The 24,560-nt window shown below is 49.3% G+C and overlaps 1 protein-coding gene across 1 annotated transcript in view; it reads right to left on the bottom strand.

The window, feature by feature from the left end:
* Positions 1-1,844: 1,844 nt before the first annotated feature.
* CHST13 (carbohydrate sulfotransferase 13) overlaps positions 1,845-24,560 on the bottom strand; it is a 23,815-nt gene continuing 1,099 nt past the window's right edge. The window contains exons 2-3 of the mRNA XM_003210115.3: positions 8,366-8,448; positions 1,845-5,845 (exon numbers count right to left, since the gene is read on the bottom strand). Coding sequence (XP_003210163.1) covers positions 5,000-5,845; positions 8,366-8,448 — 929 coding nt within the window. The 3' untranslated portion in view covers positions 1,845-4,999. The remainder of the gene's footprint in view (positions 5,846-8,365; positions 8,449-24,560) is intronic.

Here is a 24,560-nt window from a genome sequence, read left to right as displayed (position 1 = left end):
TAACTTGAGCTTAGCACTTTTATTTTGTGCACCTTTTTTAGCTTCAATCTGGTGCTGGCTGGAGCAGCCCTGGCAAATGACTTCTGCCCCATGTTTCTCTTCCCCACTCTGCTGCTTGTCCCTGCTGCTTTGGAGAGGTCCTCTCCGGCCTTGATGCTTTTGCAGCGGATGTGAATAGGGCAAGGCTGGGCTGCACATCCTCCCAGCCCTCTGCAGGCTCTCAGGCACTCTCCTTCAAGAGCACAGCTTTGCCCATGCCCCCTCCAGTCCCTCAAATGCCCCTAACCAGAGCAGTGCAGTGATCTGGTCATGCTCCTCAAGCATCAGTCCCCATTACCCAACACATGGCCTGTCCTAAAGCCCTGACACTGGGTTGTCCCTCATTGGGTGATTCCTGGGCAGAGAGCTCTGTGTGTTGTGGTTTTAACTGTTGACAGAAGGCACAGTCAGGAACATGTAATGGGGGCCATCTGTGCCCTACTTGTGCTACTTAGCTGGGCTGGGGGGAACCCATGTTGGGCTTAGGACAGAGATGCTGGTGCTGGAACCTGGGGTGGGTGCATCGCAGGGGCTCTGTTCTCTGGGCAGTACTCAGTGGGCAGCCAATATCAGTCCTGTGTCTGTACTCAGTGTGGGGAGCACGCTTAAAATTGCTTCCAGCTTCAAGACCAGTGACATAACCAAAGGAAATGGTTTTAATAAAAGGGTCAGTTTTTTCTTCTTTTTTTTCCCCTTTTCAGGGGCAGCAAAAGACCAGTTATTTGGCCATGCAGAGACTGTTTACACTTTTTCCTTTCTCCTTTTCTCCTTTTGCTGATGCAAATGAGAAAGGGCACTCGCTGACAAAGGCTGTATGGTACCCTGGAGCAGAGCTTGGAACAGTGCTCCTGAAACTGCACCTGAGACTGCTTTTTCCATGCTGAGCATGCAGCGATGGGCAGCCCTGCTGAGACTGCAAAGGTAGTCAAGTATTTCCCTCCCATTCAAGGCAGAGGTTTGGTGTTAAATGCCTGCAGGATCCTCCGCTTTTAAAGCCTCCAGTAAATCCCAGCAGGCCCTGCCTCGCTTTGTGCTACCTGGGGTGTTTGCCAGGTTATTTCACTAGGGGGGTGTTGCTTCCCTCCATGAAATTCACACAGCTTCAGAGCAGAGTTGTGTGGGTAGCAGAGCTCAGGCACAGAACGGCCATTTCAGAGTGATTTCTGCCTTTCATCTAACCCAACAGGAAAGTCTCAGCTGTTGTGTCTGTGTCATCAATGTGTCCAGGGTTGGGCTGGGCTGTGCCTCCCCATCACTCCTAAGAACTCTGAGCTGACAGTGACCTTTATTTTTGTCTATTCCTCAATGACTCCCAAATAAGCAAATGCCTTTAATAGGAGGCAAGGCAAGAGAGGATTTACCTTTGCCTCACTGTCTCTATCCTCATACAGTATTTTTCCAGGAAAAAACCCTACTTCTTCAGGACACGGCATCCTCACCAGCGATGAGTGAAGAGCAAGCCAGCAAACACAAGCAAGTCTGAAAAGCCTCCTTCAAGCAAAACATCGCTTCCAGGGCATACTTGAAAACACTTGCATTTTTTTTTTTTCCCCTTCAATAGAAGTCTATTTAATCCTCCAGCTGGTAAACAACCTAAGCTTTGGTGCACAACGAGCTTGGGAAAGAAAGCTCCTGCTCAGTAGAACTTGAGTTTGTTGGCCTGTAGGAAGGCTCAACAGGGGAAGAGGCTCCTCTTTTATGGGGAAGGGTTCTCTGTGTTTGTATAGGTACCACGTACACACACACATAAACACACACAAATCAAGTATCACACTCCTATACAAATATAACCACACTATGAACAGTATAGTACAATCATGTCTGCTATTTAATTATTCTGGTAACAAATTTTATACACATACTTATTACATATTGTCCATGTATTAACATATAAATATCACAATTATTTGAAATAATTCTATTATACATTATAAAAGAATTGTTATTTACACTGTATACGTGTGCATGCACACAAACATGTATAAAAGTGATGCTGTTCTTTATTTTTGCATCCCTGGGGCTCTGAGAGCTCCATAGCAGCTCCCAAGCCTCACACTAAACCCCACTGCCCTGTCTAAGCTGTGACTCAGAGGTCTAAATAGTGCTTCCTGGTTCTTAGTTTTTAATTATTAATTTTTAATAGGCACTTGATGGGGGAGTTGCAGAAGGGAGGGTTCAAAGAGAGTTTGCAAGGTTGTTCCTTGCCTGAGGCCAAGCCGTGTGTGATTATCACAGCTCACTTGATTTACTCTGTTAGTCTTTGGGCTCCCACTGCTGGGGTGACCTTGGCAGCATGGCCCACGGCTTGTCCTGCCCTGCCCTGGTGCAGAAACAACAAGGATTACACTCCCAGCCCTAGATTGAGAAGAGGTAGAGAACCACAGAATCATTAAGGCTGGAAAAGACCACTAAGATCACCGAGTTCAACCCCAACCCACCCCCACCATGCCCACTGACCACAACAGTACTCAGTGCCACATCGCTGTGGTTCTGTAACACCTCCAGGGATGGTGACTCCAGCACTCCCTGGGCAGCCCGTGCCATTGCATCACCACTCTGTCAGAGAAGACAATGTTCCAAAGATCCAACCTGAGCCTGCTCTGGGGCAGCTTAAGGCCATGACCTCTCATCCAATCACCTTGATAATTTCTCATCTGGCAAGAAGAAGGGATGCAGGAAAACATAATTAAAAATAGAAGCCACTGAAAGAACTGGATTCCAGCACAAATTCCTGCAGGTGTCACACCTGCAGTTATCCCCTCCTGTCACACGGTGTCCTCCTCGCTCCATCACCACCCGCTCCATGCTGCCATTTTCTGTCACTGTCATGCTGTGCTTTGGGGAATGATGTTTAGGCATAAGGAAGGCTGAGGATGTGACATAAATGCACTGGATTTTAACAGTGGGTATATCCAAACACATCAGCCCAAAGACAGCATGTCAGAGAATGCAACAGGTAGGCCATGGCCCTACGGGGCAAGGCAGGGACTTGCTGGGGATGCTGGGGACACGATGCAGAGGGAAGGAACACCCCAGCCAGCACCAGTCACCATCACATGGACAAAGTCTGGTTGCTGGCTTCCTGGTATCACAGCAGAGCTCTCCCAGCCAGCAGCATGCACACTCACAGGAGCCAGGCTATATTTGTCCCTGCCTCTCAATGTGCCACCAGCTACCTGCAGAACATAGTATTCAAGAACACAAATCCATCCAAAACTCCATTCCTTTGTGATGCTGACTCCATATGACCAAGAGCTTGTGGTGACTGGAATTACGATTTCTTTTCCAACACCAGGCAGCACTACCAGGGCTTGCAAGACTCCTGAGAACACAGAAGGAATACACTCTGAGCCCAAATGCTGACATTTGCAGTATACATCAGCTGTTTCTGTGCTCCGAGATGCATCTCTAGAAAGGCCATTTCTGCAAGAGCTCCAGCTCTGCGAGAACCACTCAGGCTGCCAGCATCACCAACAATTCTATTTCCTTTTCTTTTTCAATGCTTGCTAAACCCACTCTCCAAACAGCATAACCAAGGGGGGAATGTCAGCAGAAAGGTTCAGATCAGAATCAGAGATCAAAAAAGGTTAAGATGTAACAGCCAAAAGTTGTTAGATGAAAACATGGTATTTTAGAACAGTCTGAGCACACTGGGGTCTTATAAAACCTCCATTGTATTGCACTAATAAGTCAAGTGCTCGCAGCTGGTCCAGTAGACACACTACAGCAAATTCTATTACTGCTGCGTTTATTTACTAAGGCAGCCACCTAGCCAGGGCTGAACAGAAAAGAGTTTTTAAATATGGATTTAAAGAAATAAAGCTCCTAGGACTGGCTTGAACTTAAAACCCCAGGACCGGGTTTGTCATTTTCTTTTGTGTTTCCCCCTCCTCCTGTTTCTACTTCAAGGAGTGAATTGTCCGAAGCCAGTCAAGCAAAGGGGAATTTTCCTCTAGGTGTCTCTGTCCCCATTTTTAATTCTCTATTTTTTCTGATGCACATGCATACTCTCTTGCGCGCACACACACACACACTCCTCCAGCCTTCCCAATGCAACATCACCTTCTCTGCAGGACGCTCTTCCTCCATCCCTTCATGCCAAGTGGGTGTACCTGCACCTGTGTTGGATGTATGGCTTTGCAAAACAATCAATACCTGTTTTTACATAATTAAGAAAAACAAAAAACTGAACCTGGATTTATTGGACTTGACAAGAAATCCAGATGCACATACGCACAGATCGATGGTTCTGCTGCTGTCGTTCAGGAGAAATCGCTCTATCTCTGTCACTCATACCAGCTGCACATCTGCTCCTTTCTCCCCGTTCACAGCATTTTGCATCCCAGCTGAGAGCACATGGAAGAAGAGGAACAAAAAGCCCTCCAGGCTCTGTCAGAGCAAAATGCAGCTTACGTTGCCGCCCTCCACAACAATGGAGATGGCACGGGAAGCCAGGATGGAGGGACGAGAAGGCAGGAAGAAGGTGGAAGGAATTTGAATTGAACAAGAAAAACTTACATTATTGCTTTATTTCTGGTCCTATGTAAATCTCTGATAAGCTCCATCCTGCTCCCCAGGCTGACCCCAAACAGCCAAGTGAGGAGGAGAAACACCCGAAAGGATCCTGCCCCAAAAAGGACCCTTCCCAAGACTTGGATCTACAGAGGAATCTCTTAGTCATAAGAAAAACCCCAGTCAAAGCAAGCCTTCAAAGCCAGCAGCTTCCTGTACCCACTGACAAGTATCAAAGTCAAGGGGTGGGAGAGAAAGGAAAGGAGAAACTCCAGCCCCAGTGTTCTGCGGGGTGTTCTCCCTCCAGACTGTGCCTGAACGAGGCACACAAAACAGAATGTAATGGAGAGGGCATGGGGAGAACCGAGAGATGAGCATGGGGTGGGATGAGAGGAGTTGTGGCAAGAGAAGTACCCAGCTCTCCCCACCTCTCTTCCCAGCAACTGCCTCATCGGATGCGGAGGTAAGAAGGGATGGAGTAGTTGAAGAGCAAGTAGTCCATTTTGTATAAATTAAAGAGTCGTCTTTGGTAGAAGGGGCTAATGTCCTGGAAGAATTGGGCCGTCATGTCATCCGTGGTTCTGGTGGTCTTGGACGAGGACGGGAACTTGACACTCGTGTCGGCACCCACAAGCTGGAGGATGTAGTTGGCATCTTCAGCCAAGGTCTCGTACTTGCCCACCACATCGTAGTGGACGATACAGGGGTGGCAGAGCGAGTGCACGCGCTCCCAGTGCTCGTTGAAGGGTTCCTCCCGCTGAGTCCGCGGATCCAGCAGGTAGTAGACAAACTCCTCGAAGCGCACATCATCCCCGCGCTCCAGCGCCTTGTCGCTGGGCTCCTGCCGGTGCCGCCGGATGATCTTGGTCCCGTAGCGCTTGTGGAAGGCCGTGTTGTAGCTGCGGGTGAACTTGTTGCGGTAGGCCGAGACCAGGCGCTCGAATGGCTCCCGCACAAAGATGAACTTGAGGTAGCTGCGCAGGCGGTGGTTGATCTCGGGGATGCTGTATTCAGAGAGAGTGTGCAGGTTGGACGACACGTGGGCCTCGTTGGCAGGGATTTCCAGAGGATCCCGGTACTTGCCCTGCCCCGTCAGGACCATCATCACCCGCTTCCAGTTTGTGCAAGCCACTTTGGGCACGTAGCAGTAGAGAAGCCCATGCGTGTCATCCACCACCAAGTGCCGCAAGTCATCCGGCCGCAGCAGCCGCCGCTTGCGGGTGTAACGGTTGCAGACGTTGCTCAACAGCTCCCTTCGCTGCTGGTGAACCGCCTGCAGCGATGACTGTTCAAACTGTGGAAAAAGAAAGAGACGGTCACTGGTTCACCCATGCCAACGAGGACCTACACACAACTGTTCCCATCACCTTCCCTTTCCTGGTGTTTTTTTTGGAGGGGGCCTTTCGTGGGCTTTTTGGAGACAGTAATCACACTGAGCTCAACTTGCTTTGGTGTATTTAATGCTTGGACCTGCTGGGGGCAAAATTAAGAAAAGAAATCTGATGATGAGCAGGATGAGAAGACAAGCCAAGGGCGTGAGGTAAAACCAGGAGTGCAGAAAGGATCACAAAGTATTTGTTACCACCACCACAGCACTGGGCTGAAGCTCCTTCCCTTGTATCAGCCTGGGGACATGCATGGCCTAAACCCCACGGGACAACAATGAAGTCCCTTTGCTAGCACAGGGTCTCACATCTCTCCCTGTGAAGAGGCACTGCCATCTGATGTCAGTGCCTGTGGGCTTGCTGTGGATCTGGGAGCCACAGCTCAAGGCAGAAATACGGCACATGAGTGTGGGCATGCACAAAAACCATCATGGTGTGCTGTGAAGACAGAGGGATAGATGGAGGCAAAGAGCCTTCAGCACAGGCCCTATGGTGCAGACAAAGAACTGGAGGTAGTAGGAATACCCTTCCTGACCCTTTGCCTGAAGGACTTCCTTCTCCACACATGCCACTCCAATGTTTCAGCTCAGGGTGTGGCCTTCCTTAAGGCAAGACAGTTCAGAGATGTCCACAAGTCATCCTTCTTCCCCTCCGATCCTCCCATGATTCCTGCACCATGGCCCAGCAGCTGCTGCGGTGACCTCTCTGGAATCACCCTAGCTGAAATCTCCCTACAGCTGATCTGGGGATGTGACCCTTCCTGTCTTGCTTTTCATCAGAAACTCCAGAATGACACTGTCGCATCTGGGGAAGGAAACCATTTCCAGGAACTCAGAAGGGGAAAGTCCCCTCCTCCTGCTGCCTGCTCCCTCTGCCTTCTCCTCACTGGGACTGGCAGATTTCACACTCAGTGCCAAGGCCAATGTCAGGAACCTCCCAAAAGCCTGATTTTGTCCACAGATGCTAACGGTTTTACCCTCCATTTCTGACCCCACAGAGCTGTTACTCCAGTGCAGTGCAATGACCCCTGTGTCGCAAGACAACAGCGGCTTCCACTTTAGGCCATGCAGATAGCCTAGCTGGAAACGCAAAGTTCCATACTTGTCCCCGCAGCCTGTGGGTCCCTCTGGCATCCAAAACAAGATGAAGGGCAAGAACAGGCCACCTCCTCAATCCCTGCATCCTTACTGCAGGCAGCTGGCATGGCTTATGCATGCCAAAGGATGCTTGTGGCAAGCTTCAGCCGCACCCTCTCTTCTCCTGGAGGCCTGGATGGGGGTTTTGGGTGGCCACCAGAACATGAGAGAGGCAGCACTGGGGAGGTGGGATGCTCAAACAAACTGCTCACACCATTCAGCAGTCCTCACCTTTGGAGTGGGACTAACACCTGGGCAAAAACCTCCTCCTGCAAAGCCGACACATCCTACGTGCTACCAAGAGATGTTGACATTGTTGGCAACCTGGATATGAGGAACATTGAATCTAAGCAGGTGGTGATCATACATGAAGAGGCGCTTTCATGGTACACCATACTACTGAGCCAAACTTTCTGGTAGAAATTTCTCTTGCTAGGTTTTGTTTGGAGGCTGCCCTCCATTTTTTTTAGATTGGAAACACTTTTTGAAAGTGCTAAAAAAAAAAAAACCAAGCATTTTAACAGTGTGGTTTTTTTCAGGTGTTTTTCCCTGCACTCACATAATTTAAAACTATAGGAATGGAAAGACAGACAGAAAGACAGACAGACACTGTCTGCAGGCATGGCAACAAATAAATGTGACTACTTTTCAAGAGCTGCCCATTGGAATAAGTGCATGTCTTTCAGTTATTTCAGAGCAAAATTGCTCCCTTCATTTCCTTCCCTTCTAAAAGCCAGAGAAATTAAGCATCACTTTTAAGGAAACAACACCGGGACATTCCAGCAGGATTAGGGTATGCAGGCATCATGGCTAAGGAAGTCCACATTAGCCATTTTTCCCAAAGCAAATGTAATTCGGCTGCTTACAGACATGAAAGCACCACCCTAGTTTGGAACACCAGTGTCAAGCATGGGGAAGGATCTGGCTGCAACAGTCACACGTGGGCAGGGACCTACCAAGGCCCCATACCTCAGTGGGTACAGGCAAGATGATAGAGAGAACTGAAGCGACCCAGGATTATAAATGCTTCATGGCCAACAGCAACTTTATATACATACATAAATACATACATACTCTATATGCATAGAGATACTTGGAAGGAACCCACAAAGACCATATCAGAAGTTTTGATCAACAATTACCCCCCAAAACAGTGTGGTCTTTTCTTCTGGACACAGCTAGAGGTTTCGGTGTGGGACACTGGGCTGACTGGTGCCACACGTTTTGGAGGGGTGAAAGACAGGGTCATCCCACTTCCCCCTTCACCCCAACTCCCTCACCCCATCCCCTCACCTGATCGCTCTCATACAGGGCCTGGAGTGGGCTGCGACCAGCCTTCCCCTGCCAGGCTGTCCTCATAACCCCGTCTTCCGCAGCTGCAAAGGGAGAGAAAACAAAAATCAGAGGGGTTGGGGGCTGCCTCCCTCACTCTCTCTGGTGATGCCCAAACTGGTGGTAGGAGCCACATGGAGATGTGGTGATGTCCCCAAAGAGAGGTGATCCCAAGTGGCTCTAGAGAAAGATGCTCAGCTATGGAGGGAGATTTATTTTTTTTTTCCCCCCACCATAGATGGTGTTTTTCCATTGTCATTTCTACCTTTCACCTGTTCTCAAATGCTATCAACATGTTAAGTAGACTGTAGACTCTTCACAGGCTGGGTTTTAGTCAAAAGAAATGACTGATTTATACGAAATAATTAAAAACCACAGCCACCGGCACAAAATTTCAGTGGTATGGGACTTCTCAATGAAAATAATGGTTGTTCCTCCCCCTTATTTTTTCAATAAAATATACAGTTAGGATGCAAAGGGTCTAGATATCCTTTAAACACATGAAAGGCCATATAGAAAGAACAGCTTGTTCTGATTTCAAGAGCACTTGAGAGCAGTGGGATCCATGTCCACGTAGCAACCTAGAGGCAGAGCCAGGCATCACTCACATCGCCTCTGTTAACACGAAAGTTTCTAACACCGAGGCTTTTTGCTTCCAAATTCTGTCTTGTTTTTCACATGCTTACATTTTGCCTACATGAAAACTGCTCCAAAGCACAAAGCCACCCAGTATAAGCTCAGCGTCACTCCTTCAGGCTGTAATTAGGGGAAATGTCTGGCTGAACTCACACGATTTCATCACCAGCACGCTTGACACGGGAAAGAATGCTTCTTGTGGCACCACAGGTCACAACATGACTCAGTGAGGAACTGTTCCTTCCTCACTGCCTTGTACCAGTTACCCCACAGGAGGGGGAAATGGCCTCAGTGCTAACGAGAGACAGGCGGAGGACCCAACACTCACAGCCCGGGCTGGGGGCACTGAACCCAGCAAATCCCATTTCATATTTTCCAGCTCAGCTTCCTGTAAGTTGAAAGGAATGGGATTGAATTTGCTGCCTGTATCTCCCAGCTGTGAGCAAAGAGCACTGAACTCAAGTGGGTTAGAGTTAACAGTGTGGGCACTGCATGCGCTGCTCCTATCTTTAGCAAAGGCATTGTGGAGGCGTTTGTTTTCAAGGATACCTTGTGCATCATCCAAAACTTTTCTGACAAGGGACATAAACAAGCCCAGGGTGACCTGAAGCTGCTACAGATGAGCACAACTCACATCAGCACAGCTCAGAGCAGTGTGGGCTTGCGTTCCTCACCCAGCTCAAAATCCCAGTTTGAACACAAAACCTCTCTTACCCATTCTGACCACCTCGTCATCCAAGGTCATCCACTCAATAAGCAGGCAACAGCCCACCTTAAGAAAACTGAGCCTCAGTGATCTACAGCAGGCTGAACTGCACAGCTAGAGAGGAAACCAAACACACAGGGGAAAGGCTTGTCTTCATCTGTGCCTGTCTCTTCCATTAGGTCTGGGACGCAGCCTGGACAGCAAGAGGCAGTTCATGGAAATGGAGTTCCTCATCCCCTGTACCATCTGTTACTCATCTCTGGGATGCTCCTGGGACTCCAAGAAGTTTGGGAAGGCCAAGGAATACTGATATATATGACAGTGTCTAGGAGGGAGTATCGTCAGAGCAAACTAATGGTTTGTGCTGCATTTTGGCACCAGGGCCCTGAGTACATCAGGATCTTCCATCACAAGGGAACTGCCAAGATCTCTGCATGCTGCCTGTCCTCCTGACTTCATAGCTTGTTACCGAGGCTCCTGGATTCCACCACAGGCATTGGTAATCCACAGAAATTTAGCACTGCTGTAATTGCATCCATAAGCAGAGATGTCAGTTAGCCAAAGCATATCCCATTTCTGAAGGGGACAGAATGTCAACCCCCAGCAACCACCGGATCACCATTTGTGTACAAAGACAGTATACATCCCTCATCCGAATCCAAAATGCTTTTCACTGAGACAGGCAGAAAGAAGTATTACATTTGTCCTTTGCAACTTCCAAGTATGAAGCAAGAAGGTAGCATGGACAGAGCATCAAATTCCATGCTAAAGCAGTCACACTGATCAGAAACCATGGAATGAGAAGAGGCTGAAAAGGAGCTCATTTTGGAGCCTCCTGTACTTTTAAGTCTTTCTTCTGGAGCTTGGAAAGACAACAGTCTCCCTCACTCTCTCCCCTGCAGCCCAGATTTTTGTGCAAGCCCATCAAAACCAAAGCCATTCTCTTGCAGTGGTGTGGCATCAATAACACAGCAGGATCTGGGCTTTATATGACTTGCCAGTTTTCTTTGGAAAAAGGAATGGATTTGAAAGCTGTGACTATTTAGGTGCACTAGCTGATTATGAAGGCATATCATGTGTGAGCTGAGCAGAAACTGGATTGTGCCCATCCCAGCCTTCTGGAAGCACTAGGGAAGGAATTCACTCTTTTGGCTGCAGAGACTTTTAATTACAGAGGGAGGTTCTCAGTGTCCACAGCAGCAAATCCAGTGCCTGAATTTAAGATTGTGGCTGGGAGACAGGATTCAGGCAGTGACGAGCCCGTCAGTCTGACATCAGCATTACCAAGGCTAAAGGAAAGAGTCTGATGAAAAGAAAGCGGTTAAAAATGGGGGTGCAGAACTGGAAAGGGGAATAAAACGTAGCCTGGCAGTTACTGAGTGTAGCTCATACCCATGCAACCCGAAGTATCAATAACATAAGCAGTTTCTGCAGATTGAGCATACGTGGCAGATAGTCACCCAGATATATGTACAGCACGAGGTACAGCTCACTACAGGAAATACGTACTTCAAAACAGAGAAGAAGTTGAAAAGGGGAACTGTAAGGGATAAAGCAGCTGGAAGGCAAGCAATGCTTGAAGGGGAAATGTTGGGCAGGAGGTGGATTTCTAGCATCACATCTCCTAGATCACTTCTGGGTTCAATACTCCAGGAACAGTTTTGGCATAAAAGCAAAATGTTACCAATGACAGATAAAGCACTGAGAAAGTCTGCCATGGCAGGAGAAGACTGAAACACCAAGCTGGAAAATGGAAGCTTTGTCCTGGACCAGGGAAGTGAGAAATAAAGCAGAATTTAATTTTGCAGTGCTGGAATTTAGCAGTTTCTGCTACTTTGCTGCTGGAAGTGGCAGGAGGTCCCAGATACGTTAGTTCAGAGCTATCAGTTGCCAGTGCAACAGTGATAGAAAAGGCAAACAGTGCCCTGGAAGACATCATAGGAGCAAAAAAAAAGAAAAAAAAACACAAACGTCATTATCCACAGCATAACAGTCTTCGCTTGTAACACCGATAGCTCTGCCCTCGGTGGCCCATGGCAGCTCCAGAGCACAGAAAAGGGCAGTGAGGTGAGCAGGCTGTCCCCAAAGTGGGATGGGATGTTCCAGCTAGGGGGAATGGAACGTGCTTCAGGGATGGGGCACTCACTCCAGAGCCAAATTTCAGAATTAAGGGGAGGTTTGGAAACCCCAGATAGGTGAGATTCCAACTGCAAAGAATCCCAGTTCCTTCTGGGGTGAGTCTTCGGGGATTTGGAAGGCTGGGTCCTTGAGCTACAAAGAGTCCAATGGTCCACTTGTGGTATCCAATCAAAAATAGTGGTGTCCAGCCCAGAAGAGCAAGTACACCTGCTGGCAGGTGAATGTGCACCCAAAGAGTTAAAGAGTTACTCCTGACCCCACTGCTATCGCCTTGCTCTACCGCACAGCAGCAGATTCACTTCCTGTTGTGTCTGCACAAAACCTAAAAAAGGAGAAAAAATAATTGTGATGCCTGGTCACCCAAAATGATGGGTCTGTGTGTTAATTACAGCATGTAGCTCCCCACGGGGGAGTGAGAAAGGCATGGGCAGTCCTTTTTGTAAAACGGGGAAACAACATATAGAGATCTGCAGTTTCAAGGGACCAGCTTAGAAACACTTGCTTAAAGTCGTGGCATTGGCTACTGGAAGAGCCAGAAATTAGGGCCTGGGTCTCTATGGCTGCAGGTGGCTGCAGCAATGAGCTTCTCCAGGCTTTGCTGTTTCTGATTCCTCAATGGTACCCAACATGATATGCGACCAATGGCCAACACAACTCTGCTCCTTGGAGATGGGCTCCTTGCTATTCGAGTGGCTGCATCCAGGAGACACAGATAAGGACCCCATCACCTGATTTAAGAGAGGATACCGAGACTGCTTCATTCAAAGCCAAACCCTAGCTGCAGTCACTGACTGCTGAATCGGTCCAATTTTCGGTTTTAGCATCCAAGAGGAAAAAATAAAAAAAAAAGAGAGAAAGTGAAAACAGAGCTTGTTATCCACAGAAGTCCAGCAGTCTGAGCTCAGTTTTCCCTCCCAGTCTGATAGCGAAGCCTGAGACATGCAGCCTGGCTGGACACCTCGACTGTCTGAGGATGGACCAGAGCACTGAGGCCAAAAGATCGCATGCGGGAGCAGCCGTTGAGACCTGGGCAGTGGCCCACGGTCTATGTGAATGGCCTTGGCTGGAAGGAGCAGAGCTACTGGAGCCAACAGAGCTGGTTGGAAAGAAGCTTAGTTCTAGGAAGCTCTGGCTTTTATACTTGGGCTTGCACTGATGGAGAAAACATTTGCTCAATTTCCACCTAAGAACAAAGGATGATTGTTGGGATTTTTTTTTTTTTTTTAATAAACGTGATCTCAAACACCAAAATCCCAAGTAATAACTCTAGACCTACCGAGCTGATGACCCCAAAGGCAGAGACCACTGTTTGATGGAGACAAAGACCATGGGAATACTCCTTTCTTTGCTTTTGTACTTGCTGCATTCAGCTGCAAAGCGCAGCAGTTCTGGCACTGACATCCTTATCCACCTTCAGAGTTAAGGGAACACCTCTGGGAATGAATGTTCCAGTTGTCATTCTCACAGGAAAGTTTTAGAACACAATATTTTTGTTTCAGCAAAGAGGCTGAATCCAACCTGTGACCACTCAGATTTACTGCATCTAAAAAGCTGGAGATACAGATAACAGAGACTGAATTAAAACACTAGACAAGGAAGGAAAAAAAAAAAGTCTAACAGAGCCATGTGTTTGACTTGCTCAAATGCACCCGTCAGCGTTGTCAATTCAGACCAACCTCTTCTGTTGGGCAGTTGCAAGTGAAAAAAGAAGGTCAACACTGTGGTCTAACGGCATCCCTCCATGTCTCCAGCTACACCACAACCTCCAGGCACTAAGCATGGGTCCAGTGGTCTGTCTGAAACCACCACCATCACCTTACAGCTCTCAGGCTCAGGAACTGTCTCCAGGTGCCCTGGTTTCAGGCCATACAACCTTGGCTCTATTTTCAAGCTGCCACCAGTGCCTGGCAGCGTACCTCTCTGCAGAACATACCTCAATATGAACATCATCATCTTCTGCCCCAAAAGTGCACCCTGCTGTAATCCCAAAAGCCAAATGCAGGCACTCACACAACAAACTCAAGCCAAAGATGGGCTCTCCATAGCACATAATGGCTGCTAGAGTTGTGTCAGCAAGGGCAGCCCTCCTGGGACCACTTTCTGTGGGAGGAGCTGAAGACATCCCAAGCAGAGGGTCCTGACTTAAAGCTGTTTTGTTCAGCAGAAATTAAACCAAGTGTCCTGAACTTGGCTGGATCAGATAGAACAGAGTCCCAGCAGCAGAGGGATGCTTGAAAGCTTAGCTAACCTTTTTCCAGCACTACACACTTCATACCATTCCTCCTAGCCTTTTTGAAACATACAAACCAAATAATTAACCCCCTGCACCCCTCACCTCCCAGAAACCCCTCCCTTAGAAACTGCATGGGGGCTGCAGGGAGACTCCTTGCAAGGACGCTATCCATACAGCTGAGGGGAAAACCACAAACAGAAGTAGCTCAGAGGCAGCATGGAGCAGGATAATAGGGGATGTGCCTGTGAGAAGGTTCACATAGAGAACAACAGCTCACGTACAACCAGTACAATGAGCTGCAGCAGTCAGGTTGGGTGACAGAGGTCCTAGCAACCTCTGTTACCCTCCGCTCTCAATGTCTTCCTCTGGTAAGGAGATGGAAGGAGGTGCTAGGAGCAGTCCAGCCAGCTCTAGTCTCCAGGATTTACTACTGCAGCCCCAGCTGGGAGCTGGCATTTCCTTGGCACTAATGACAGCCTCCCTTCAGCCAAGAAACACACTGTCAAGCATTTTACATGGGATAATTCAACAGACAGCACCGCCTTTAAAAGGAAAAATCACTCACTGTTCTAGAGATGAGACCTGCTGCTGGAAGGCATCTGTCCAGGGACAAGAGAGGTGCCACCTCCAGGCAATGTTAACTCAGGACATGCAGGAAGGCCCTATATGATACTCTGTGGAAAGGGATGGGGAGAGCCAGGCATGGTGGTGAGCACATGTCCTGCTTCTGTTCCAGCCAGACAGGGAAGTGCCGAGCCTGCCAGCAGCAGCAGTGAGGAGAACATCTGGGGTGGAATCACAAGGCCCCAGAGAGCTGACGTGGGCCCTAACTCCACACACACCTGCCCCAACCTGTGCCTGTGATCCCAGATGTCTGAAGCCGCCCTCTGCTGTCTGGGACCCAGTGCTCATGGACAAACTGCCACCAGCACTAAGTGCCACCAAACATCAGTTTTCTCTGTCTGGAGCCAGCTCCATGCAGACATGTTGACTTTGATAGGAAAATGCCTCAGCTCAACCTCCAAAACACAGTAGCAACCTCAATATGGGAGGCATTGCCCTGTGCCAAGGAGAGATAAGCACGTGTCTCCTCAACAGCCTCACAGCCTCCTGGTGACCATCCCTCATCACCTCCGTCCTTCATCAGAAGTGTTTTCCTCCCTTGATCTCTGCTCTCCTGCACATATTCCTTTTCCCTTATTGTTTCTGAAAGCACTTTTCCTCCTTTTCTCACCTTGGACCATCACCACATCACCAGCTGTACCCAGGGACTGAAGCTGGCATAACTGGCACTTGGCTGCGTGGCTCTCTTCTCTTTGGAGACACGGATGTCTCAAGCTATGATCCTCAAGGAAGGATTCCTTATTCCAATTTAGCCAACTTGAGTCAAGGAGCAGCCAGAGAAATGCTAATCAAGAGAAGGAAAAAAGATGATAGCAATAGGATTAGCTCACAATAGATCACGCAGAGAGGAAAAGAAACAATCCAGCTGCTTCACCCAACCTGCCAAATGCTGCAGTGTCATCAGCAGGGCTCAGAGCAGGACCAGAGCCAACAGTGGCTGGTCTGGACACTCTGTCCTGTTCAGAGGTTCCTCCCAACCACGTGTCTCCTTGGTGGCTACAGGAGGTCACCTGGCAGCAGGCCGAGGCAGATGTCAGCCAGGTGCAATAGGAGGATCACAGGCATTTGAAGCAGGGGGTGTACTTCCCTGGGGCAACATGCCTAGCTCTCTGCTATCACAAGGAATGCAACTGACATCTTGATAAGAAACACAAAATTATCAGCTTCTAGGACGAACACGGCCTCTGTGCAGAAGCACTATGCAACCCCCTTGTTTCAAATGGTTAATTTCTCCTACACGTCAAGCTAGAAGCTTCCAAGAGCAGTTTCCCTTCCCCATTCATTATGCCTGCTTCTCTCCTGGCCCCAGCTTGCTGTGCACATGTCTGATGCAAGCCCGAACTGCCAGCTTTGCCATTCCTTGTCAATAAAGCCCTTTTCCAGACCACTGCTCAGCAGGAACTGGAGCAGCAAGGCACATGTTGGCAGTGCCAAGGCAGAGACAGATCCCTGCCACGACGTGCAGGGGATAGGGTGCAGGGTGGCCTGGGCCAGGCTGGACTTGCTCAAAACCTGCCTGCAGCTTGGTCTGATCTGGGCAGACATGGTTTGTGCCCTCTGCACACAGGTTTCTGATATGCACACAAGGAAAAAAAAAAATGCAGCTAAGGTCACATGGCTCAGCAGCTTTCCTGCTGAATGTGTTTCAACACGGCCTGTCAGCTCCGTGCATCTGGAATTGATGAAAAGATCTACGAGTAGATCTCGGAAAAAATGCACACTCAGCAAATGCTTCTATGGCAGCATCTTGGATGTGGCCACTGCTCTGCTTAGTGCCTGTGTCCTGGGAGTGCCATTCAAAATGACAGTGGCACACGGAGCTGTGAAAGTCACTGCCACAAGGTATGGAGAAAGATGCACATGCAGAAGAGATACATAAGTTTGCAGAGCAGGAGAGGAGCTCATTACAGGCTGCTGGAGGCCAGGGAGAGGCAACTCCAGAGCAGAACTTCTGTGATAAGAAGCTCCTTGCGCCTACCTCTGCTGCATTTAGATGTGAGCATTGCCTGAGGCAACTAAAGAGCCAGGAAAGGATGCAGCATTTCCAGCATCACTGCAGCACTGAGATGCAACTGGTCCATCACCACTGGCAGCAACCTGTCTGAGGGGCTGGAGGGTCTGCCTCCCCACTGCAAGGCAAACCCTGCAAATGGGTGTTCTGGAGACACCTCTTTCCTTTTTGAGGGGAGACCAACAGGATTCTTGCACCAGCAGCAACTATTCACGGGCAACTGAAGCAAAGCTCTCCCCACCCCCAAGCCAGGCCAGCCTTCCTTCAGCCTCACAGTGCCTACATGTGCCGGCTATATTAAGCTAAAGGGAAATCAATCTGTTCAGTGCTGCCAGGAGTAAGCTTGGAAAAGACCCAGCTGTGAATATACTACCACAGCAGCGTAGCCAAAAGGAATGGCCCAGCTCTGCAGATGTTTGCAGGATGCAACTTGCCACCTTCCCGTGCTAAAGAGAAACGTGACCGTGCAAATCCACTCCCCAGGACCAGGGGAAGGGCAGAGCCACACACTTGTAAAGAATCATGACAGGATCAGGGATGGAGAACTGCTGAGGAGCTTCTGACCTCCAATTAGTTTGTGCTAATTTTCCAGGTCCCTGCCTTGAAGGAAGTGCTCTGAGCCCCAGAGATACCCACATCCAGCAGCTCTAAACAAACAGCACCTTTGAACCTCATGTCAACATTGCCCTCCTTCCTGAGAGGTCAGCAATTCATGACAGTAGAGCAACATCTGGCACAGAGCAAGGCTGGATCAGGTTTCACATCAGCAATGAGACTGCAAATTTCCATGGAGAAATGAGAGAGCTGCCCCATGAGCAGCTCCAAGGGACAGCCCCAGCCCTGGACAACGTCCCACTGCAAAAAGACTGAGAGTAGCCAGGAGCTGCTTGTCAAGCAGCACTTCCCCAGAGAAGGATAAGCTATGAGCAACGTGGTGACAAGAGAACTTGCGGGTGGGCTGTCCCTCCATATGATGCGGGATAGGATGGGACCTATGGGCATGATGTGCAGCTCCCAGATTTTCAGCACATCTCCATGCACATGCACCATGGGAGAGCTGCCAGGAGCTGCCCAAGGGGCTGAGACTCAGCTAGAGCTGAACCACCTTCAAATGGGGCATTTTGGGGAGAAAGCAGCATCAAGTCCAGCTGGACGATGCTCCAAGTGACTCTCAGCAAATTAAGTTCCATTCTGAACATGAGCACAGATGCCAGCACCCATGCTCAGCCATGGCTCGTATACATGGCTGATGTATATGGTCCCATAAAACACTCATTCCAGCATGACACCCATTTTGGGAGCAGGGCAGCCTGCAGCATTTCCCAGCTGCAGAAACAACTCCACAAGGTGACAACACACAGGGCTTGGTGATGGCCATCAGCGCCACAGGAACACTGAGAACATTTCTGCTCTGCAGCCTCAGTGCGTTGGGGGATGGTAACTCACAAAGCAGTGGGAAAGCAGGGGGAAGAGGAAGGCAAATGCGGTCTGAAGGAGCAAGGCTGGGCTCTCCATGCTGGTGGGAACGGCTGCAGAGCTGCAGGGGTAGGAAGCTCTTTCCACTGCATGGGGAAGGACTGCAGACACTGAACCCCTCATTCACCTCCTCAAAAACAGGCCCTGGGCCATCTTAAATACTGATACTGAATGGTGACTTCCACCTCAGCACAGAGCTGTTGAAGGATGTGGGTTGTGTGGCCAATGCTTTACTGTAGAGGGAAAAGGTAACAAGCCACCTTCACTGCAGATGTAGCTGCTGAACTCAGCGTATCAGACTTCCTGAAGGATGAGAGACCCTCCTATCTTTTGCAGAGTGAGAAACTGCTTTCTATTCCCAAGAAATACCAACTCCTGGCCCTTCCCAGCCAAATTCCCATCAGACCCTGCCCAAAACTTTACAAGCATTTTATCTTAGCCAAACATGAAAAGCTCTGGGGCTTGATGAGGAAAGCAGGATCAGACAGCACAACCTACTTGTTCCCTTGCCCAGCTGCAGCTATTTCCCACTTCCATGCCTTATAGCTTGGGGAAGGTTCTGAGGCAGGAATCTTCAGGAAGCTGCCCCAGGAAGGGCTGCTGCAAGAGGCCTGATAAAAATAAAACCTAAGTGGGAGAGTTGTTTCCCCAGCACTGACCAGTCCCCCAGCAAACTGGCATACAGATGCTGGTATCTGCTGCGTGTCTGCACAAGGCAGTGTGGTGTGTTTGTTCTTTTTGCAATCCCTGTCCTGTCTGCGAGGTTCAAACAGCACCAGCTTTGGAAAGCACTCTTCAGGGCAATGCAGGGCTCTGGAGGGTCAGCCCAGTCAGAGGAGAGCAGAAATATTGAGGCCGCTGGATGGTGTGGGAATAGGTTCACCTGGCTACAAGGCTTCCTTGGTTTGGGGACCATCTCGATGGCTACTGAAAGACACTGTGCCACCTCCTGCAAAGTTTTTGGCACCAGGAAAGATTGGACATCACTTCTGCACAGGGCTTGAATCACACAAAGCCAATTCTCACAGTGTGTCCTTTGGCTCCCCTTCCCTTCCCTGTTCTAACACAGGCTGCGTGCACTCTGAGCATCACGCTCTCCTTCCAACACAATAAACACAGCATTAGCTCTGCTCCCTGGCTCATTAAAACTGAGAGGAACAAAACTAAAGCATGTGCTGCCATGCTACTTCCTACATTCGGGAGTCCCCAGGAAAAACATGCATGAAGAGGAGCGTGGCTCCCAGGGATACGGAGCCACTCTTTATACCCACCATTGCCCATGTCAGGCTTTGATTCTGGCTTCCCAGGTAGGGAAGATGAGATGTTCCCTCTCTCCCAGACATCTAACACTCTTTATCTGCCTTTTAACAAGGGAAAATTTGGGCATTTGCCCAGCTATGCCTTAAAGCCTGGATGTGAAACACCCCTGGCTTGGCCTCACAGAGGTATTTGGGGAGTAAAACTCTTCTTTAGGTTCTCAGTTCCGAGGGAGAGTAATGGGAGCTAAGCACCTAATGCCTTTGTAGTTTGCTGGCTTCTAGCAAGTCCTAGGAAAGGCAGCTGTGTTTGCACTGGGATTAAGATGGAGGCCTTGTAGTGCTCTCTATTCAGATGCTGGTGGGAAGCAGCCACCAAGAATGAAAATCCAGCATCTAACAGTTCCCAGCACCTCAGAGCCCTTTTTGCAGTATAAATTTGAGCTTTGGGTCTCTGGGAGTGGGATCAAAGAGGAAAGTACAGGTGCAGAGTGCTCCCAAGGAGCAGCAGTGGGGCCAAGACATTGTGGGATGCGGGACAGCAAAGAGTCATCGAGATGTAAATCTCTCCTGCATGCACAGAGTTAACTCCCAGCATACCGAGCCCCCTTTTTCTCCCTCCCAAACCTCTTACACATATCAGAGATTCTCAGGAAACTGTACAGAGCCAAGAAAGACAAGAAAAAGCATTCCTCATTCAAGGCCTGGCCCTCAGGAACAGATGGGCTTCATTACCACTCTGCTTTCAGCACTGCACCGAGCTGACTGTTCCACCACGAGGGGTCACAGCGATGGCATTTCACATCTCCCAGCATGGCAGCCCTGGGGACCATCCCAGCCCACGTTACCCAACGCACTGCAGCCACACACAGTGCACTTTGAGCGCTGGGTGTGTGCCAGCTGCCAGGGCACCAGGGCAGCAGCTGCCCCCTGGACTTCACAGCAACCTGAGCCCAGCAGAAGTGCCCCATGACAAAAGCAAACAAAACAAAACACAGCAGAAAAAGCAACACGATCTCAAGGGGCTTCTTCAGTTTCACAGTCCTGCTTATCTGAAGGGCTCTGCGCCTGCTGGGTCAGTGGGGACCTGCCCTTAGCTTTGGCCGTGCCTGAATTTCAGTCTGAAAATATCTCTAAACAATGGGGAGGAACTGAGGTCTAAAATAGGCTCTTTCTTGTTCTCTCTCTCTCTCTACATATATATATATTTTTTTAGAACAATATCAACAACAACTTCCCTGGTTTGAAAAGATCTGCTGATATCTACATGACTCTGTTCAGGCTAGGTGCATTTGCAGGCTCAGGGATCAGCGCCCTGCAGGACCCCTGCAAATCACCAGCAATCTGTGCCCTGGAGGGACAAATCTGTAGGCACAAGGACAGAGCTGCCTGACAGCTCAAAAGAGCAACTGCTGACCATGGATGCACAGCTCAGAGAACTTGAAAGGCCAGACCTGCAGAGGTGACAAAGCCTGAATGACTTGTGCCATGTGATGGTGGTGTGGCTTCTGGTACTGCCACCACTGTAATGCCCCAGTCCTCCTTCTTTGGACTGGCAGAGTGGCATCTGCACACCTGAAACAGAGAGAGGGCTTTGCTCTGTCAGTACCCAGAGAAAACCCAACCGGTTGGTGCAGATGAGCAGATCTGATGGAGTCCTGCTGCTTCCCAGCTCCCAGACCTTTCCAGTTCCTCATCTAACAGTTGGGGTGGTGTCATGGCCTTGGTGCTACTACAGTCCTGGTTCAGGTATCATGAGTCAGCTCAGAGACTAACTGTGACCTGCAAAGCCCCATAGAAATCCCACAGCTCACGCTGATGGCAGGATGTGAAAGAACGAGTGCAGCAGCCAGCTACATGCAAGTGCTGCTAGAAAGACAAAAGGAATAACAGCTGGATTCTGCAGCTGGACAGAACCAAAGAGAAAGCAGCATTTAGAGCTGGAGTGTTTTTCCTTCTTTATTACTGGAGATGGTGATTTAGCACTGGAAGAAGCTAGAACAGCAGGAGTATCCCCCACCCCCAGGCTGCTGCTTTGCAAAGTTTGTCTGCTATGTTCCCCATCACATCCAACATGTAGAAGGCACGGACTTAGCAGAGCAAAGATTGGGTAAGAACAGGAGGGCTGGTGCTTTTGTGAAGGGTTTCTGGCTCAGACTGATCAATCTCATTTTCCCTCCTTGCCTCAGGCACAGAAAGGTGCCCCTTCTTCCAAGCACTCCTAGGATTGTTCCCTGAGCTGCAAGAGGACTTAATTTCTTAAGGAACGCCAGTTAAAGGAGATGGAAGCCTTGAGACGATGAAGGTTGTCTAAAATGCTTCACATCAATCAGCTCACATCAGGAAACATTATTTTGGAATGGAGAAGCTGCTTAGTAACTGCTCAGGAGACTGCAAGTTCATGCACACATGCCTCCACCTTTCCATATGCCACTCATCTCCCTCACAGCTTTTTTTCCCCATATTTCTCTACCCAGCATCCATACCAGCACTGTCATGCCACGCTGCTGCTAAAATCAGCATAATTCCTGAGACCAGCAATGGCCAACCTTTTGATGCAGACAAGGATCGGCAGCCTCCAGCATTTACCACCACATCAGTCTAGACATGCTGCAACCAGGGTCAGATGAGACAATGATCAGAGATCCCCAGGGTGCGTTACCACCTTCTCTAAGCAGAAAAAGTGCAATGTGCCGTGCTGTCCCTGAAGGAGACAGCAAAAGCTCTGAGAGGGATGGTTCTTAGGCCAGGTGGGGTCTCCGGGATGGCCATGCTCTGACACCAGCACACCAAGCCCCTCCAAGGGACTACACTGCTCCATGATGGGACTGCATGAGGTCCAGGTGCAGCAGGACCTGGCGATGCTCTGGTCAAACCCCATGACTGTTTGCAAACACAGCTGCAGTGGACTCCACTTGACACCACACTCAGCACCAGCTTAATCGCTTCCTTTGGTGCAGATATTCTGCCCTCGGTCATATCTGTGAGTCTGCTCATCCCTGACCCAAAGGAAACATCAGCAGACCACGTGCTGCCTCCAGCAGCAGGGACAGCAGGGACTCTGCTACTGCCTCCACCACAAGTGCCTCCCTGCCCCAAAATAACAAGCTTTGTGGCTGTTTGGGAGCAAAGTTACTTCAGCAAACACTGATGGGTGGGTGCTCCTGGGACAGAACAAGCAAGCCTTTCAGCACAGCCGATTCAGTGCAAAGCTCTCCATGCACACAATGGCACGGATGGAATGAGAAGTGCCAACAGAGGAGTTAATTCCTGCTCCCTGAAAAGAGCCCTTCTCAGACTTAAGAGATTTCTCTTAGCTTTGCCCCCCACATTGCACATCCTGTCCTGGTCACAGGATGGGTCAATCTCTATACACAAGGATAGCAAGAATTAATGCACTACACTGAATGTAACGGGCTGCAGGTGAGCCAGGAAAGCAACCTGCTGAATCCTGCAAAGGAAGGAGAAAAGAAACTGATTGCTCCAGAGCAGAACTCAGAGCACTGCTGAATTTTCCAGCATTTTTCTTCATTATTATATAGAAACCAAATGACACCAAGCAACTAGAACTCCGAAAGCCTCAAGGCAACCATCACTTTAGAGATGACATTTTTGCCTGCAAATTGTTTACTTATTACTGTAACTAGTAACTCCTAACATTCAGGTGAACTGCCTCAGTTAGCGTTCCCTTGAGCCAAAAGGAAATGCAGAAATTTTCAGCTTGTGTCTTTTCAGCATTTGGGAATGACCTTTCCTCTGCCAGTGCCAATTTCTCACCAAACTAAAGAGAGAAAATACCATAATTTGAAAAATAACAAAGGACAGAAGTGGCAGAGAAATGAAGGCCGGGTTGTGGGAAGCAGCAGTGAGGTTAGAAAATAAGCAGATTTTAGAGAACACGAATATCCCTTTAAATTCAGCTCTCTGGGAAACTCAAGGGGCTCCCAAGTCTGCAGATGATGCTCAGCTCCCTCACTAACAGCACTGCTGGAGCATCAGACACTGCTGGTATGCACCAGTTTGGGACCCTCAGTCCCATGGCGACCCACAGTACCCCCAAACACAACGCTTGGCCCATAGCAGACAGAAGAGCCCCGAACCCATCAGGAGCTGCCATCACACCTTCTGCCACCTGGTTTGCTCCAACCTGATGGGAACTCTGCTTTGAGATCATGCAAAGAACTAAGAGACGAGCGAGCACAGCAAGTTCTGCTGACGCAGAAGTCTTTTGAAAACCGGAATCCTCAAAGAGCCACATTTTCCAGCCAAATACCGGCAATGAATCCAACATAAAGCACAGTCCCCTCTCTGTTCGGAGCCGTGGGGATGAGAGCTGATTGAGTGCTTCACTTTCTTACAGAACGCTCCCAATATTAAAGTGAGGCAGCACAGATTGTCTCCTTTTAAAAAGTTACCAAGGAATGAAATGCTGAGCGTGGTCCTCTGGGATCACTGAATTCATTTGATAAATCTCATCAGCTATTCTAGAAACAACAAACGCTCGCTGAAACCCAATTCCTCTTCAATCTTATCCAGCAAACAACTTCTCATTTTTAGGGAAAAATACGTTGAAGTGATGGAGCAGCCCCTTTAAAAGGGAGATTTATGAAACCGATACAATCCCACGAAATCGGTCAAACCTCCCTCCTGCATTTCAAGATGTAACTTTAAAGGCCCCACTGATGGATGGCTGCTGTAATCAGAAAACATGAGCGCACTGTTAAAACCCAACATAGGAGCTCACTTCGCCAAAAGAGCAGAAAACAGCCAGGGGAACACACAGCCCTTCCAGAACAAGGCACTCCGTATCTTAGCTCCGAATTACTGAATCACTTCCCAGCGTGGAAGACACATCCAGGAGCACGCGCTGAGCTCGAGCGATCCAGCACTGCTGGCGGCTGCGAACGGGGCGCTTGCGGAGCACAGCGGCTCCGTCCCAACCCCGGCACAGCTCCCACGCCGGGACAGCGAAGCGCTTTAAAACGAGCCGCGCACTTCCCCGCAACGTCCAAGTTTGGGACCCACCTGGGTTGAGGCTGCTCTGGAAGTAGAAGACGCCCAGCAGGAACGAGCCG

This window comes from Meleagris gallopavo, chromosome 14, assembly GCF_000146605.3.
Source record: "Meleagris gallopavo isolate NT-WF06-2002-E0010 breed Aviagen turkey brand Nicholas breeding stock chromosome 14, Turkey_5.1, whole genome shotgun sequence".
Lineage (NCBI taxonomy): Eukaryota > Metazoa > Chordata > Aves > Galliformes > Phasianidae > Meleagris > Meleagris gallopavo.
The sequence above is the reverse complement of the archived record's forward strand: the minus strand, read 5'-3'. Positions and strand labels throughout refer to the sequence as shown.